At 47.3% G+C, this 19,701-nt stretch overlaps 1 protein-coding gene across 1 annotated transcript in view; it reads left to right on the top strand.

The window, feature by feature from the left end:
- LOC109887007 (sperm-associated antigen 1) overlaps window positions 1-19,701 on the top strand; it is an 83,488-nt gene that overhangs the window by 10,987 nt on the left and 52,800 nt on the right. The window contains exons 11-12 of the mRNA XM_031821099.1: window positions 2,780-3,217; window positions 16,642-16,741. Coding sequence (XP_031676959.1) covers window positions 2,780-3,217; window positions 16,642-16,741 — 538 coding nt within the window. The remainder of the gene's footprint in view (window positions 1-2,779; window positions 3,218-16,641; window positions 16,742-19,701) is intronic.

Below are 19,701 nucleotides of genomic sequence, written 5' to 3'. Positions count from 1 at the left end.
GGAGACCACCAGTTAGAAGTGACTGACCTCCAGCCCAGTCCTGGAGACCACCAGTTAGAAGTGACTGACCTCCAGCCCAGTCCTGGAGACCACCAGTTAGCAGTGACTGACCTCCAGCCCAGTCCTGGAGACCACCAGTTAGAAGTGACTGACCTCCAGCCCAGTCCTGGAGACCACCAGTTAGAAGTGACTGACCTCCAGCCCAGTCCTGGAGACCACCAGTTAGAAGTGTTTGACCTCCAGCCCAGTCCTGGAGACCACCAGTTAGAAGTGACTGACCTCCAGCCCAGTCCTGGAGACCACCAGTTAGAAGTGTTTGACCTCCAGCCCAGTCCTGGAGACCACCAGTTAGAAGTGTTTGACCTCCAGCCCAGTCCTGGAGACCACCAGTTAGAAGTGACTGACCTCCAGCCCAGTCCTGGAGACCACCAGTTAGAAGTGACTGACCTCCAGCCCAGTCCTGGAGACCACCAGTTAGAAGTGACTGACCTCCAGCCCAGTCCTGGAGACCACCAGTTAGCAGTGACTGACCTCCAGCCCAGTCCTGGAGACCACCAGTTGGAAGTGACTGACCTCCAGCCCAGTCCTGGAGACCACCAGTTAGAAGTGACTGACCTCCAGCCCAGTCCTGGAGACCACCAGTTAGAAGTGACTGACCTCTAGCCCAGTCCTGGAGACCACCAGTTGGTTTTTAATGATATGGTAGTTGACCTGGAGTAGCCTGCTTCACAGGCCCTGTATTGTGGTGTACAGTCTGTCAACAGTCAGTCAACATCAAACTGACTGTTTTATAAAACAACATTCAGATGATTCACAATTCAACAGTCAGAAAAACAACTCCAACCCCTTTTTATCATGTTTCTATAACAACAGAAACATGCAAATGAGAAAAATAGCAACAGAAACATGCAAATGAGAAAAATAGCAACAGAAACATGCAAATGCAAGTCTAAGCCAATGAGTAGAGTTAGAGAGACATATTATTACCATTGTTGTTGTTCCTTAAACACCCAACAAGTGTTTAACCAGATCAGATGATGACTGATCCTAGACCTACTAAACAAAGAGGTTATTATATTACATTAAGGCTGGCTGGTTGGTTGGTCGGTTGTGCTGTGCTGTGGGTCAGTGTTGGGCTGTGTGTCTGTGCTGTGGGTCAGTGTTGGTCTGTGTGTCTGTGCTGTGGGTCAGTGTTTGGCTGTGTGTCTGTGCTGTGGGTCAGTGTTGGGCTGTGTGTCTGTGCTGTGGGTCAGTGTTGGGCTGTGTGTCTGTGCTGTGGGTCAGTGTTTGGCTGTGTGTCTGTGCTGTGGGTCAGTGTTGGGCTGTGTGTCTGTGCTGTGGGTCAGTGTTGGGCTGTGGGTCAGTGTTGGGCTGTGTGTCTGTGCTGTGGGTCAGTGTTGGGCTGTGTGTCTGTGCTGTGGGTCAGTGTCTGGCTGTGTGTCTGTGCTGTGGGTCAGTGTCTGGCTGTGTGTCTGTGCTGTGGGTCAGTGTCTGGCTGTGTGTCTGTGCTGTGGGTCATGTTTGGCTGTGTGTCTGTGCTGTGTGTCTGTGCTGTGGGTCAGTGTCTGGCTGTGTGTCTGTGCTGTGGGTCATGTTTGGCTGTGTGTCTGTGCTGTGGGTCTGTGCTGTGGGTCAGTGTCTGTGCTGTGTGTCTGTGCTGTGGGTCAGTGTCTGGCTGTGTGTCTGTGCTGTGGGTCAGTGTCTGGCTGTGTGTCTGTGCTGTGGTAGCTAACTCAACCCCCCACTGTAAATCTGGGGATTTGTTCTCTAATCCAACAGTCAAATCCCTCATGCTAATGGCTGCGTTGATCAGGATGCTATAAAGCCTCAATGAGCTGCTATCTGCCATTCCCCCCTCTGTCTCAGTAATATAACATCCTACTGACTATCTGCCATTTCCCCCTAGCCCCTGTCTCAGTATTATGACATCATACTGACTATCTGCCATTCCCCCCCCTGTCTCAGTAATATGACATCCTACAGACTATCTGCCATTCCCCCCCTAGCCCCTGTCTCAGTAATATAACATCCTACTGACTATCTGCCATTCCCCCCCTCTGTCTCAGTAATATGACATCCTACTGACTATCTGCCATTCCCCCCCTAGCCCCTGTCTCAGTAATATGACATCCTACTGACTATCTGCCAATCCCCCCTAGCCCCTGTCTCAGTAATATGACATCCTACTGACTATCTGCCATTCCCCCCCTCTGTCTCAGTAATATGACATCCTACTGACTATCTGCCATTACCCCCCTAGCCCCTGTCTCAGTAATATGACATCCTACTGACTATCTGCCATTCCCCCCTAGCCCCTGTCTCAGTAATATGACATCCTACTGACTATCTGCCATTTCCCCCTAGCCCGTCTCAGTAATATGACATCCTACTGACTATCTGCCATTCCCCCCCGTCTCAGTAATATGACATCCTACTGACTATCTGCCATTCCCCCCTAGCCCCTGTCTCAGTAATATGACATCCTACTGACTATCTGCCATTCCCCCCCCCCTGTCTCAGTAATATGACATCCTACTGACTATCTGCCATTCCCCCCTAGCCCCTGTCTCAGTAATATGACATTCTTCAGACCAGATAGCGTGTGTGTGTGTGTGTGTGTGGTTGTTCTCCACCCCTCCCCCTCTCTCTCTGCATCACCAACGGCTTGCTGGGCTGCCTGGTAGAGAGAGAGAGAGACTTCCTGAAACTCTATCAACCCCTCCCCCCACTGTGATGTAACCGCTGACTGCTTCCTGTGGGTGTGTTCTGTGCTCGGCAGCTTGTCCGGTTGAGCCTAGCGAGGCAGTGGGAGGGGAGAGTGCCGCTGCTGCTCCTGCCGAGAGGGGAGACATGGGAAATGCTCAGAAGAAGCCCCACGGCAGAGGAGGGGAAGGGGGCCCCAGCCCTCATACAGACCACAATTCACACGGAAGCCACTGGAAAAACCGGGGAGGAATTGCAGAGAAGTACAAGGTGAACCAACAGGATTCGACGTCGGACAAGGGTCTGTGGAACGGAGCTCAGGGCTCTGGCAGGAGGGACTCTAAGGGAGCCAGGCCGGTCGGGGGAGACGGAAGCAACCTCGACGCCCCGTGTGGGGCCCTGCCCCCGCCGCTGGCCCGGCTCAAGAACGAGGGAAACCTGTTCTTTAAGAATGGACAGTTTGCTGATGCGCTGGACAAATATTCACAGGCCATCACGGGCTTCACAGACTCAGGTAGGTTTTCAGTATTGTGGTGTTGTGTCTTGCGTGACAGAGCTTTTACTCATAACTCTCGTTCATCTAGAGTTGAGATTTATAATAACTTAGTGTGACAGGCTATTCAAATGACATGTTAGTTTTGTGTTCCGGCATTTTCCACGGACATTCTCCCCAAAACAACCGTGTGTAGGTAATCTAGCAACTAATGCCACTGCTTTCGTGTTTCCATAAGGTTAAATCAGTGTGTTGTTCTGCCGCTATTGACAGCTGGTGCTTTCTGTGATTGGCCACAGCAAACCAAAGGTCAGCACATACCGCAGTAATAAAACTAACCTCTGTAGCAGCAATGTTATTCTCTTCACTGAATCACATGACAGTGTAACGTGTCATTACAGCAGCATTTAGCCAGTCGGTGGGATGTGATGTCATTACAGCAGCATTTAGCCAGTCGGTGGGATGTGATGTCATTACAGCAGCATTTAGCCAGTCAGTCTGATGTGATGTCATTACAGCAGCATTTAGCCAGTCAGTGGGATGTGATGTCATTACAGCAGCATTTAGCCAGTCGGTGGGATGTGATGTCATTACAGCAGCATTTAGCCAGTCGGTGGGATGTGATGTCATTACAGCAGCATTTAGCCAGTCGGTGGGATGTGATGTCATTACAGCAGCATTTAGCCAGTCGATGGGATGTGATGTCATTACAGCAGCATTTAGCCAGTTGGTGGGATGTGATTTCATAACATGTCATTACAGCAGCATTTAGCCAGTCGGTGGGATGTGATGTCATTACAGCAGCATTTAGCCAGTCGGTGGGATGTGATGTCATTACAGCAGCATTTAGCCAGTCGGTGGGATGTGATGTCATTACAGCAGCATTTAGCCAGTCGGTGGGATGTGATGTCATTACAGCAGCATTTAGCCAGTCGGTGGGATGTGATGTCATTACAGCAGCATTTAGCCAGTCAGTGTGATGTGATGTCATTACAGCAGCATTTAGCCAGTCAGTGGGATGTGATGTCATTACAGCAGCATTTAGCCAGTCGATGGGATGTGATGTCATTACAGCAGCATTTAGCCAGTTGGTGGGATGTGATTTCATAACATGTCATTACAGCAGCATTTAGCCAGTCGGTGGGATGTGATGTCATTACAGCAGCATTTAGCCAGTCGGTGGGATGTGATGTCATTACAGCAGCATTTAGCCAGTCGGTGGGATGTGATGTCATTACAGCAGCATTTAGCCAGTCGGTGTGATGTGATTTCATTACAGCAGCATTTAGCCAGTCGGTGGGATGTGATGCCATAACATGTCATTACAGCAGCATTTAGCCAGTCAGTGGGATGTGATGTCATAACATGTCATTACAGCAGCATTTAGCCAGTCAGTGGGATGTGATGTCATTACAGCAGCATTTAGCCAGTCAGTGGGATGTGATGTCATAACATGTCATTACAGCAGCATTTAGCCAGTCAGTGGGATGTGATGTCATTACAGCAGCATTTAGCCAGTCAGTGGGATGTGATGTCATTACAGCAGCATTTAGCCAGTCGGTGGGATGTGATGTCATTACAGCAGCATTTAGCCAGTCGGTGGGATGTGATGTCATTACAGCAGCATTTAGCCAGTCGGTGTGATGTGATTTCATTACAGCAGCATTTAGCCAGTCGGTGGGATATGATGCCATAACATGTCATTACAGCAGCATTTAGCCAGTCAGTGGGATGTGATGTCATTACAGCAGCATTTAGCCAGTCAGTGGGATGTGATGTCATAACATGTCATTACAGCAGCATTTAGCCAGTCAGTGGGATGTGATGTCATTACAGCAGCATTTAGCCAGTCAGTGGGATGTGATGTCATAACATGTCATTACAGCAGCATTTAGCCAGTCAGTGGGATGTGATGTCATTACAGCAGCATTTAGCCAGTCGATGGGATGTGATGTCATTACAGCAGCATTTAGCCAGTCAGTGGGATGTGATGTCATTACAGCAGCATTTAGCCAGTCGATGGGATGTGATGTCATTACAGCAGCATTTAGCCAGTCGGTGGGATGTGATGTCATTACAGCAGCATTTAGCCAGTCAGTGGGATGTGATGTCATTACAGCAGCATTTAGCCAGTCGATGGGATGTGATGTCATTACAGCAGCATTTAGCCAGTCGATGGGATGTGATTTCAGTTCAGATGTACACTCCCGTTCAAAAGTTTGGGGTCACTTAGAAATGTCTTTGTTTTTTAAAGAAAAGCCAGACAGACGCCTCACAAGTCCTCAACTGGCAGCTTCATTAAATAGTACCCGCAAAACACCAGTCTCAATGTCAACAGCGAAGAGGCGACTCCAAGATGCTGGCCTTCAGCTACAATAGTCATTTACAACATTAACAATGTCTACACTGTATTTCTGATCAATTTGATGATATTTTAATGGACAAAAAAAGTGTTTCTTTAAAAAACAAACAAGCGACCCCAAACTTTTGAACGGCAGTGTATCCTGATTCATCACAACATCCAGGTGTAGAGTAGCAGAGTGACTCATCACACTAGTGGTTGGTTGGTTACTGGCAGTGTATCCTGATTCATCACAACATCCAGGTGTAGAGTAGCAGAGTGACTCATCACACTAGTGGTTGGTTGGTTACTGGCAGTGTATCCTGATTCATCACAACATCCAGGTGTAGAGTAGCAGAGTGACTCATCACACTAGTGGTTGGTTGGTTACTGGCAGTGTATCCTGATTCATCACAACATCCAGGTGTAGAGTAGCAGAGTGACTCATCACACTAGTGGTTGGTTGGTTACTGGCAGTGTATCCTGATTCATCACAACATCCAGGTGTAGAGTAGCAGAGTGACTCATCACACTAGTGGTTGGTTGGTTACTGGCAGTGTATCCTGATTCATCACAACATCCAGGTGTAGAGTAGCAGAGTGACTCATCACACTAGTGGTTGGTTGGTTACTGGCAGTGTATCCTGATTCATCACAACATCCAGGTGTAGAGTAGCAGAGTGACTCATCACACTAGTGGTTGGTTGGTTACTGGCAGTGTATCCTGATTCATCACAACATCCAGGTGTAGAGTAGCAGAGTGACTCATCACACTAGTGGTTGGTTGGTTACTGGCAGTGTATCCTGATTCATCACAACATCCAGGTGTAGAGTAGCAGAGTGACTCATCACACTAGTGGTTGGTTGGTTACTGGCAGTGTATCCTGATTCATCACAACATCCAGGTGTAGAGTAGCAGAGTGACTCATCACACTAGTGGTTGGTTGGTTACTGGCAGTGTATCCTGATTCATCACAACATCCAGGTGTAGAGTAGCAGAGTGACTCATCACACTAGTGGTTGGTTGGTTACTGGCAGTGTATCCTGATTCATCACTACATCCAGGTGTAGAGTAGCAGAGTGACTCATCACACTAGTGGTTGGTTGGTTATTGGCAGTGTGGTGAGTCTGTTTTAGCTGTCTGGAGTTCAGCCATACCCTTGCCAGGCAGGGAGGCAGACAGACTCAGTTCCTCTCAGGTCACGTGACTTCTGACCGCTTACTGTGAAATTGAACCAGGTGCTGGGTGGCGGCGACTGGCTGACTGACGGACTGACTGACTGATGGACTGGCTGACTGACTGACTGACTGCAGTAGTAAATCTCCTCTGACTGACTGACTGACTGCAGTAGTAAATCTCCTCTGGCTGACTGACTGTCTGACTGACTGACTGCAGTAGTAAATCTCCTCTGGCTGACTGACTGACTGACTGACTGCAGTAGTAAATCTCCTCTGGCTGACTGACTGGCTGACTGACTGACTGACTGCAGTAGTAAATCTCCTCTGGCTGGCTGACTGACTGACTGACTGACTGCAGTAGTAAATCTCCTCTGACTGACTAAAGAAACTGCTGTGAGAACCGTCCACTTTATCTCTCCTCTCCTTTTCATCCCCAGTACTCTCTCCTCTCTCCTCTCTCCTCCTTCCCATTATCTCTCCTCTCTCCTCCTTCCCATTATTCTCTCCTCCTTCCCATTATCTCTCCTCTCTCCTCCTTCCCATTACTCTCTCCTCTCCTCTCCATCAGTCTCTCCTCTCTCCTCCTTCCCATTACTCTCTCCTCTCCATCAGTCTCTCCTCTCTCCTCCTTCCCATTACTCTCTCCTCTCCTCTCCATCAGTCTCTCCTCTCTCCTCCTTCCCATTACTCTCTCCTCTCCTCTCCATCAGTCTCTCCTCTCTCCTCCTTCCCATTACTCTCTCCTCTCCATCAGTCTCTCCTCTCTCCTCCTTCCCATTACTCTCTCCTCTCTCCTCCTTCCCATTACTCTCTCCTCTCCTTTTCATCACTCTCTCCTCTCTTCTCCTTCCCAGTACTCTCTCCTCTCCATCAGTCTCTCCTTCCCATCACTCAATCACATGTATTTATAAAGCCCTTCTTACATCAGCCGATGTCACAAAGTGCTGTACAGAAACCCAGCCTAAAACCCCAAACAGCAAGCAATGCAGGTGTAGAAGCACGGTGGCTAGGAAAAACTCCCTAGAAAGGCCAAAACCTAGGAAGAAACCTAGAGAGGAACCAGGCTTTGACACCTCAGGAGTAAATGTCAGTTGGCTTTTCATAGCCGATCATTCAGAGTTAGAGACAGCAGGTACGGTAGAGAGAGAGAGAGTTGAAAACAGCAGGTCTGGGACAGGTAGCACGTCCGGTGAACAGGTCAGGGTTCCATAGCCGCAGGCAGAACAGTTGAAACTGGAGCAGCAGCACGGCCAGGTGGACTGGGGACAGCAAGGAGTCATCAGGCCAGGTAGTCCTGAGGCATGGTCCCAGGGCTCAGGTCCTCCGAGAGAGAGAGAGAAAGAGAGAATTAGAGAGAGCACACTTAAATTCACACAGGACACTGGATAAGACAGGAGAATTACTCCAGATATAACAGACTGACCCTAGCCCCCCGACACATAAACTACTGCAGCATAAATACTGGAGGCTGAGGCAGGAGGGGTCAGGAGACACTGTGGCCCGATCCGATGAAACAGGCAGGATATAACCCCACCCACTTTGCCAAAGCACAGCCCCCACACCACTAGAGGGATATCTTCAACCACCAACTTACCATCCTGAGACAAGGCCGAGTATAGCCCACGAAGATCTCCGCCATGGCACAACCTAAGGGGGGGGGGGGGGTGCCAACCCAGACAGGAAGATCACGTCACTGACTCAACCCACTCAGGTGACGCACCCCCTCCAGGGACGGCATGGAAGAGCACCAGTAAGCCAGTGACTCAGCCCCTGTAATAGGGTTAGAGGCAGAGAATCCCAGTGGAAAGAGGGGAACCGGCCAGGCAGAGACAGCAAGGGCGGTTCGTTGCTCCAGAGCCTTTCCGTTCACCTTCACACTCCTGGGCCAGACTACACTCAATCATATGACCCACTGAAAAGATGAGTCTTCAGTAAAGACTTAAAGGTTGAGACCGAGTCTGCGTCTCTCACATGGGTAGGCAGACCATTCCATAAAAATTGAGCTCTATAGGAGCTTAGAAATTCTAGGGACAATTAGGAGGCTTGCGTCTTGTGACCGTAGCGTACATGTAGGTATGTACGGCAGGACCAAATCAGAGAGATAGGTAGGAGCAGTAAAACCTTGAAATCAGCCCTTGCCTTAACAGGAAGCCAGTGTAGAGAGGCTAGCACTGGAGTAATATGATCACATTATTTACTCTCTCCTCTCCTTCCCATCAATCTCTCCTCTTCTCTCTCCTCATCACTCTCTCCTCTCCTCATCACTCTCTCTTCATCACTCTCTCTTCATCACTCTCTCCTCTCCTCATCACTCTCTCTTCATCACTCTCTCCTCTCCTCATCACATTCTCCTCTCTCCTCATCACTCTCTCTTCATCACTCTCTCTTCATCACTCTCTCCTCATCACTCTCTCTTCATCACTCTCTCCTCATCACTCTTTCCTCTCCTCATCACTCTCTCCTCTCCTCATCACTCTCTCTTCATCACTCTCTCCTCTCCTCATTACACTCCTCTCCTCATCACTCTCTTCATCACTCTCTCCTCATCACTCTCCTCATCACATTCTCCTCTCTCCTCATCACATTCTCCTCTCCTCATCACATTCTACTCTCTCATCACTCTCTCCTCATCACATTCTCCTCTCCTCGCCACTCTCCTCATCACAATCTCCTCTTCTCACCACTCTCTCCTCTCCTCATCACATTCTCCTCTCTCCTCATCACTCTCTCTTCATCATTCTCTCCTCATCACTCTCTCCTCATCACATTCTCCTCATCACTCTCTCTTCATCATTCTATCCTCTCCTCATCACTCTCTCCTCTCCTCATCCCTCTCTCCTCATCACATTCTCCTCTCTCCTCATCATTCTCTCCTCTCCTCATCACATTCTCCTCTCCTCACCACTCTCTCATCACATTCTCCTCTCTCCTCATCACTCTCTCTTCATCATTCTCTCCTCTCCTCATCACTCTCTCCTCTCCTCATCGCTCTCTCCTCTCTCCTCATCACTCTCTCGTCATCATTCTCTCCTCATCACTCTCTCCTCTCCTCATCGCTCTCTCCTCTCTCCTCATCACTCTCTCCTCTCCTCATCGCTCTCTCCATCACTCTCTCCTCATCGCTCTCTCCTCTCTCCATCACTCTCTCCTCTTCTCATCACTCTCTCCTCTTCTCTCTCCTCTCCTTCCCATCAATCTCTCCTCATCTGTTTAGGTTTCTTCCTAGGTTTTGGCCTTTCTAGTGAGTTTTTCCAAGCCACCGTGCTTCTACACCTGCATTGCTTGCTGTTTGGGGTTTTAGGCTGGGTTTCTGTACAGCACTTTGTGACATGGGCTGATGTAAGAAGGGCTTTATAAATAAATCTCTCCTCTCCATCAATCTGTTCTCTCCTCGTTCCTCTCCACCACTATCACCACTAGTCTGTGAAAGTGACTGAACATCATGTGATACACTGAGGCCTTTCACAGTTACTGCTGTCATACACAGTATAATGTATAATTACTGCTGTCATACACAGTATAATGTATAGTTACTGCTGTCATACACAGTATAATGTATAGTTACTGCTGTCATACACAGTATAATGTATAGTTACTGCTGTCATACACAGTATAATGCAGGGTTATTAATGCTGTCATACACAGTATAATGTATAGTTACTGCTGTCATACACAGTATAATGCAGGGTTATTACTGCTGTCACACACAGTATAATGTATAGTTACTGCTGTCATACACAGTATAATATATAGTTACTGCTGTCATACACAGTATAATGTATAGTTACTGCTGTCATACACAGTATAATGTATAGTTACTGCTGTCATACACAGTATAATGCAGGGTTATTACTGCTGTCATACACAGTATAATGCAGGGTTATTAATGCTGTCATACACAGTATAATGTATAGTTACTGCTGTCATACACAGTATAATGCAGGGTTATTAATGCTGTCATACACAGTATAATGTATAGTTACTGCTGTCACACACAGTATAATGTATAGTTACTGCTGTCATACACAGTATAATGCAGGGTTATTAATGCTGTCATACACAGTATAATGTATAGTTACTGCTGTCATACACAGTATAATGCAGGGTTATTAATGCTGTCATACACAGTATAATGTATAGTTACTGCTGTCATACACAGTATAATGTATAGTTACTGCTGTCATACACAGTATAATGCAGGGTTATTACTGCTGTCATACACAGTATAATGTATAGTTACTGCTGTCATACACAGTATAATGCAGGGTTATTACTGCTGTCATACACAGTATAATGTATAGTTACTGCTGTCATACACAGTATAATGTATAGTTACTGCTGTCATACACAGTATAATGCAGGGTTATTACTGCTGTCATACACAGTATAATGTATAGTTACTGCTGTCATACACAGTATAATGCAGGGTTATTAATGCTGTCATACACAGTATAATGTATAGTTACTGCTGTCACACACAGTATAATGTATAGTTACTGCTGTCATACACAGTATAATGTATAGTTACTGCTGTCATACACAGTATAATGCAGGGTTATTACTGCTGTCATACACAGTATAATGCAGGGTTATTAATGCTGTCACACACAGTATAATGTATAGTTACTGCTGTCATACACAGTATAATGCAGGGTTATTACTGCTGTCATACACAGTATAATGCAGGGTTATTAATGCTGTCACACACAGTATAATGTATAGTTACTGCTGTCATACACAGTATAATGCAGGGTTATTACTGCTGTCATACACAGTATAATGCAGGGTTATTACTGCTGTCATACACAGTATAATGTATAGTTACTGCTGTCATACACAGTATAATGCAGGGTTATTAATGCTGTTTGGTGTCATGATGTGACCTGTCTGTCTACCAAGCCCCTCCTATGTGACGTCTGTCTGTCTGTCTGTCTACCAAGCCCCTCCTGTGTGATGTCTATCGGTCTGTCTCTCTACCAAGCCCCTCCTGTGTGATGTCTATCGGTCTGTCTCTCTACCAAGCCCCTCCTATGTGATGTCTGTCTGTCTGTCTGTCTACCAAGCCCCTCCTATGTGATGTCTATCTGTCTGTCTGTCTACCAAGCCCCTCCTATGTGATATCTACCTGTCTGTCCGTCTGTGTCTGTCTGCCAGTGATGCTGACTAAATGAAAGAGTGATGATGTCACTTGGAGTCACATGCTTTTACCTCCTACCACACACAGGAAGTTCCTTCTAGGAGAAGGGCAGCCCTGGATAACGCTCTGTGGGGAGACATGTCACAGTGAGACGCTCTGTAGGGAGACATGTCACAGTGAGACGCTCTGTAGGGAGACATGTCACAGTGAGACACTGTAGGGAGAAATGTCACAGTGAGACGCTCTGTAGGGAGACGTGTCACAGTGAGACGCTCTGTAGGGAGACATGTCACAGTGAGACACTCTGTAGGGAGACATGTCACAGTGAGACACTCTGTAGGGAGACATGTCACAGTGAGACACTCTGTAGGGAGAAATGTCACAGTGAGACACTCTGTAGGGAGAAATGTCACAGTGAGACGCTCTGTAGGGAGACATGTCACAGTGAGACACTCTGTAGGGAGAAATGTCACAGTGAGACACTCTGTAGGGAGAAATGTCACAGTGAGACGCTCTGTAGGGAGAAATGTCACAGTGAGACACTCTGTAGGGAGACATGTCACAGTGAGACACTCTGTAGGGAGACATGTCACAGTGAGACACTCTGTAGGGAGACATGTCACAGTGAGACACTCTGTAGGGAGACATGTCACAGTGAGACACTCTGTAGGGAGAAATGTCACAGTGAGACGCTCTGTAGGGAGAAATGTGTCTCAGTGAGACGCTCTGTCGTCGTTGAGAAATGTCTCCCAGGCAGTGGAACTGAAGCGTCTCCCGATGTGTCCAGACTGGCTTTTCCACCAGCCGTAGTAGCAGCAGGCCAGAGACTAGAGACCTGCCATAGTTATTAAGATAGTTGAACAGATACCACATTCCACTTCCTGTAAAGCATTTGGTCCAACCAGGTTAGGAATGTACTGTAGTAGGAAGTCAGCGGGGAATGAGTCAGATCTGGTGAGACCACAGACAGTGTTTAAACATAGTCAACATAATGTCATTGTGACATTATAACCGTAAACACCTAACGTCTGATCCCAGTACAGGCCTCTGGAAGTCACATTATAACAGGCCTCTGGATTTTACATTATAACAGTGTATTCCTAACATCTGATCCCAGTACAGGCCTCTGGAAGTCACATTATAACAGGCCTCTGGAAGTCACATTATAACAGTGTATTCCTAACATCTGATCCCAGTACAGGCCTCTGGAAGTCACATTATAACAGTGTATTCCTAACATCTGATCCCAGTACAGGCCTCTGGAAGTCACATTATAACAGTGTATTCCTAACATCTGATCCCAGTACAGGCCTCTGGTAGTCACATTATAACCGTAAACACCTAACATCTGATCCCAGTACAGGCCTCTGGAAGTCACATTATAACAGTGTATTCCTAACGTCTGATCCCAGTACAGGCCTCTGGAAGTCACATTATAACAGTGTATTCCTAACGTCTGATCCCAGTACAGGCCTCTGGAAGTCACATTATAACAGTGTATTCCTAATGTCTGATCCCAGTACAGGCCTCAGGAAGTCACATTATAACAGTGTATTCCTAACGTCTGATCCCAGTACAGGCCTCAGGAAGTCACATTATAACAGTGTATTCCTAACGTCTGATCCCAGTACAGGCCTCAGGAAGTCACATTATAACAGGCCTCTGGAAGTCACATTATAACAGTGTATTCCTAACGTCTGATCCCAGTACAGGCCTCTGGAAGTCACATTATAACAGTGTATTCCTAACGTCTGATCCCAGTACAGGCCTCTGGAAGTCACATTATAACAGTGTATTCCTAACGTCTGATCCCAGTACAGGCCTCTGGAAGTCACATTATAACAGTGTATTCCTAACGTCTGATCCCAGTACAGGCCTCTGGAAGTCACATTATAACAGTGTATTCCTAATGTCTGATCCCAGTACAGGCCTCAGGAAGTCACATTATAACAGTGTATTCCTAACGTCTGATCCCAGTACAGGCCTCAGGAAGTCACATTATAACAGGCCTCTGGAAGTCACATTATAACAGTGTATTCCTAACGTCTGATCCCAGTACAGGCCTCTGGAAGTCACATTATAACAGTGTATTCCTAACGTCTGATCCCAGTACAGGCCTCAGGAAGTCACATTATAACAGGCCTCTGGAAGTCACATTATAACAGTGTATTCCTAACATCTGATCCCAGTACAGGCCTCTGGAAGTCACATTATAACAGTGTATTCCTAACATCTGATCCCAGTACAGGCCTCTGGTAGTCACATTATAACCGTAAACACCTAACATCTGATCCCAGTACAGGCCTCTGGAAGTCACATTATAACAGTGTATTCCTAACGTCTGATCCCAGTACAGGCCTCTGGAAGTCACATTATAACAGTGTATTCCTAACGTCTGATCCCAGTACAGGCCTCAGGAAGTCACATTATAACAGTGTATTCCTAACGTCTGATCCCAGTACAGGCCTCTGGAAGTCACATTATAACAGTGTATTCCTAATGTCTGATCCCAGTACAGGCCTCTGGAAGTCACATTATAACAGTGTATTCCTAACGTCTGATCCCAGTACAGGCCTCTGGAAGTCACATTATAACAGTGTATTCCTAATGTCTGATCCCAGTACAGGCCTCAGGAAGTCACATTATAACAGTGTATTCCTAACGTCTGATCCCAGTACAGGCCTCAGGAAGTCACATTATAACAGGCCTCTGGAAGTCACATTATAACAGTGTATTCCTAACGTCTGATCCCAGTACAGGCCTCTGGAAGTCACATTATAACAGTGTATTCCTAACGTCTGATCCCAGTACAGGCCTCTGGAAGTCACATTATAACAGTGTATTCCTAACGTCTGATCCCAGTACAGGCCTCTGGAAGTCACATTATAACAGTGTATTCCTAATGTCTGATCCCAGTACAGGCCTCTGGAAGTCACATTATAACAGTGTATTCCTAACATCTGATCCCAGTACAGGCCTCTGGAAGTCACATTATAACAGTGTATTCCTAACATCTGATCCCAGTACAGGCCTCTGGTAGTCACATTATAACCGTAAACACCTAACATCTGATCCCAGTACAGGCCTCTGGAAGTCACATTATAACAGTGTATTCCTAACGTCTGATCCCAGTACAGGCCTCTGGAAGTCACATTATAACAGTGTATTCCTAACGTCTGATCCCAGTACAGGCCTCTGGAAGTCACATTATAACAGTGTATTCCTAATGTCTGATCCCAGTACAGGCCTCAGGAAGTCACATTATAACAGTGTATTCCTAACGTCTGATCCCAGTACAGGCCTCAGGAAGTCACATTATAACAGGCCTCTGGAAGTCACATTATAACAGTGTATTCCTAACGTCTGATCCCAGTACAGGCCTCTGGAAGTCACATTATAACAGTGTATTCCTAACGTCTGATCCCAGTACAGGCCTCTGGAAGTCACATTATAACAGTGTATTCCTAACGTCTGATCCCAGTACAGGCCTCTGGAAGTCACATTATAACAGTGTATTCCTAACGTCTGATCCCAGTACAGGCCTCTGGAAGTCACATTATAACAGTGTATTCCTAATGTCTGATCCCAGTACAGGCCTCAGGAAGTCACATTATAACAGTGTATTCCTAACGTCTGATCCCAGTACAGGCCTCAGGAAGTCACATTATAACAGGCCTCTGGAAGTCACATTATAACAGTGTATTCCTAACGTCTGATCCCAGTACAGGCCTCTGAGTCAAACAGAACGACAACATACTGATCTCCTTATTTAACATCCTGGGTTTGTTTTCATTAGAATCACCTCCCGTGTATCAACATGCCCAGTCCGTCTCACACCCAGAACTCAGGGGCACATTCAACCACTACTTTCATACTGTGGTACAATTCAAACCAAAAAGCCTTCCTCATTATCCTCACCTCAGACCTTTATCAATGATTCATACTAGCAGGCAACAGCACGCTCCGTATCGACAGCCCACTCAGACTGACCACTACAGCCCCACGATGGAGGTTACAACTAGTAATGTCTCTGTGTCTGGTTGGTGGGATTGGACAGTCCTGAGGACCTGTGTAATAATGTCTCTGTGTCTGGTTGGTAGGATTGGACAGCCCTGAGGACCTGTGTAATAATGTCTCTGTGTCTGGTTGATAGGATTGGACAGCCCTGAGGACCTGTGTAATAATGTCTCTGTGTCTGGTTGGTAGGATTGGACAGTCCTGAGGACCTGTGTAATAATGTCTCTGTGTCTGGTTGATAGGATTGGACAGTCCTGAGGACCTGTGTAGTAATGTCTCTGTGTCTGGTTGACAGGATTGGACAGCCCTGAGGACCTGTGTAGTAATGTCTCTGTGTCTGGTTGACAGGATTGGACAGCCCTGAGGACCTGTGTAGTAATGTCTCTGTGTCTGGTTGACAGGATTGGACAGCCCTGAGGACCTGTGTAATAATGTCTCTGTGTCTGGTTGACAGGATTGGACAGCCCTGAGGACCTGTGTAATAATGTCTCTGTGTCTGGTTGACAGGATTGGACAGCCCTGAGGACCTGTGTAATAATGTCTCTGTGTCTGGTTGGTAGGATTGGACAGCCCTGAGGACCTGTGTAATAATGTCTCTGTGTCTGGTTGGTAGGATTGGACAGCCCTGAGGACCTGTGTAATAATGTCTCTGTGTCTGGTTGACAGGATTGGACAGCCCTGAGGACCTGTGTAATAATGTCTCTGTGTCTGGTTGACAGGATTGGACAGCCCTGAGGACCTGTGTAATAATGTCTCTGTGTCTGGTTGACAGGATTGGACAGCCCTGAGGACCTGTGTGTGCTCTACTCTAACAGAGCAGCCTGCTACCTGAAAGATGGAAACAGCTCTGAGTGTATACAGGACTGCACCAGGTGAGACCCTCCTCAACAACTATACATTATCATATACATTATTACAGACATTATTATAGACATTATCATAGACATTATTATAGACATTATATACGTTATTATAGACATTATAGACATTATTATAGACATTATGCCCTACTGCAGACCACAGGGACCAGTCTATTCCCTATATAGTGCCCTACTGCAGACCACAGGGACCAGTCTATTCCCTATATAGTGCCCTACTGCAGACCACAGGGACCAGTCTATTCCCTATATAGTGCCCTACTGCAGACCACAGGGACCAGTCTATTCCCTATATAGTGCCCTACTGCAGACCACAGGGACCAGTCTATTCCCTATATAGTGCCCTACTGCAGACCACAGTGACCAGTCTATTCCCTATATAGTGCCCTACTGCAGACCACAGGGACCAGTCTATTCCCTATATAGTGCCCTACTGCAGACCACAGGGACCAGTCTAGCTTGGTTGGTCTGGTTGAAACCATAGAGGAGGCTTGGTTGGTCTGGTTGGTCTGGTTGGTCTGGTTGGTCTGGTTGAAACCATAGAGGAGGCTTGGTTGGTCTGGTTGGTCTGGTTGTAACCATAGAGGAGGCTTGGTTGGTCTGGTTGAAACCATAGAGGAGGCTTGGTTGGTCTGGTTGGTCTGGTTGAAACCATAGTGGAGGCTTGGTTGGTCTGATTGGTCTGGTTGTAACCATAGAGGAGGCTTGGTTGGTCTGATTGGTCTGGTTGTAACCATAGAGGAGGCTTGGTTGGTCTGGTTGAAACCATAGAGGAGGCTTGGTTGGTCTGGTTGGTCTGGTTGTAACCATAGAGGAGGCTTGGTTGGTCTGGTTGGTCTGGTTGAAACCATAGTGGGGGCTTGGTTGGTCTGGTTGTAACCATAGAGGAGGCTTGGTTGGTCTGGTTGGTCTGGTTGAAACCATAGTGGAGGCTTGGTTGGTCTGGTTGAAACCATAGAGGAGGCTTGGTTGGTCTGGTTGGTCTGGTTGAAACCATAGAGGAGGCTTGGTTGGTCTGGTTGAAACCATAGTGGAGGCTTGGTTGGTCTGGTTGAAACCATAGTGGAGGCTTGGTTGGTCTGGTTGGTCTGGTTGAAACCATAGAGGAGGCTTGGCTGGTCTGGTTGGTCTGGTTGAAACCATAGTGGAGGCTTGGTTGGTCTGGTTGAAACCATAGAGGAGGCTTGGTTGGTCTGGTTGGTCTGGTTGAAACCATAGAAGAGGCTTGATTGGTCTGGTTGGTCTGGTTGAAACCATAGAAGAGGCTTGGCTGGTCTGGTTGAAACCATAGAGGAGGCTTGGCTGGTCTGGTTGGTCTGGTTGAAACTATACATTATCATATACATTATTACAGACATTATTATAGACATTATCATAGACATTATTATAGACATTATATACGTTATTATAGACATTATAGACATTATTATAGACATTATGCCCTACTGCAGACCACAGGGACCAGTCTATTCCCTATATAGTGCCCTACTGCAGACCACAGGGACCAGTCTATTCCCTATATAGTGCCCTACTGCAGACCACAGGGACCAGTCTATTCCCTATATAGTGCCCTACTGCAGACCACAGGGACCAGTCTATTCCCTATATAGTGCCCTACTGCAGACCACAGGGACCAGTCTATTCCCTATATAGTGCCCTACTGCAGACCACAGTGACCAGTCTATTCCCTATATAGTGCCCTACTGCAGACCACAGGGACCAGTCTATTCCCTATATAGTGCCCTACTGCAGACCACAGGGACCAGTCTAGCTTGGTTGGTCTGGTTGAAACCATAGAGGAGGCTTGGTTGGTCTGGTTGGTCTGGTTGGTCTGGTTGGTCTGGTTGAAACCATAGAGGAGGCTTGGTTGGTCTGGTTGGTCTGGTTGTAACCATAGAGGAGGCTTGGTTGGTCTGGTTGAAACCATAGAGGAGGCTTGGTTGGTCTGGTTGGTCTGGTTGAAACCATAGTGGAGGCTTGGTTGGTCTGGTTGTAACCATAGAGGAGGCTTGGTTGGTCTGATTGGTCTGGTTGTAACCATAGAGGAGGCTTGGTTGGTCTGGTTGAAACCATAGAGGAGGCTTGGTTGGTCTGGTTGGTCTGGTTGTAACCATAGAGGAGGCTTGGTTGGTCTGGTTGGTCTGGTTGAAACCATAGTGGAGGCTTGGTTGGTCTGGTTGTAACCATAGAGGAGGCTTGGTTGGTCTGGTTGGTCTGGTTGAAACCATAGTGGAGGCTTGGTTGGTCTGGTTGGTCTGGTTGAAACCATAGAGGAGGCTTGGTTGGTCTGGTTGGTCTGGTTGAAACCATAGAGGAGGCTTGGTTGGTCTGGTTGAAACCATAGTGGAGGCTTGGTTGGTCTGGTTGAAACCATAGTGGAGGCTTGGTTGGTCTGGTTGGTCTGGTTGAAACCATAGAGGAGGCTTGGCTGGTCTGGTTGGTCTGGTTGAAACCATAGTGGAGGCTTGGTTGGTCTGGTTGAAACCATAGAGGAGGCTTGGTTGGTCTGGTTGGTCTGGTTGAAACCATAGAAGAGGCTTGATTGGTCTGGTTGGTCTGGTTGAAACCATAGAAGAGGCTTGGCTGGTCTGGTTGAAACCATAGAGGAGGCTTGGCTGGTCTGGTTGGTCTGGTTGAAACCATAGAGGAGGCTTGGCTGGTCTGGTTGGTCTGGTTGTAACCATAGTGGAGGCTTGGTTGGTCTGGTTGAAACCATAGAGGAGGCTTGGTTGGTCTGGTTGGTCTGGTTGAAACCATAGAAGAGGCTTGATTGGTCTGGTTGAAACCATAGTGGAGGCTTGGTTGGTCTGGTTGAAACCATAGAGGAGGCTTGATTGGTCTGATTGGTCTGGTTGGTCTGGTTGAAACCATAGAGGAGGCTTGGTTGGTCTGGTTGAAACCATAGTGGAGGCTTGGTTGGTCTGGTTGAAACCATAGTGGAGGCTTGGTTGGTC

This window comes from Oncorhynchus kisutch, unplaced genomic scaffold, assembly GCF_002021735.2.
Source record: "Oncorhynchus kisutch isolate 150728-3 unplaced genomic scaffold, Okis_V2 scaffold3856, whole genome shotgun sequence".
Lineage (NCBI taxonomy): Eukaryota > Metazoa > Chordata > Actinopteri > Salmoniformes > Salmonidae > Oncorhynchus > Oncorhynchus kisutch.
Note: the sequence above shows the minus strand (reverse complement) of the source record. Positions and strands in the feature narration are given on the sequence as shown.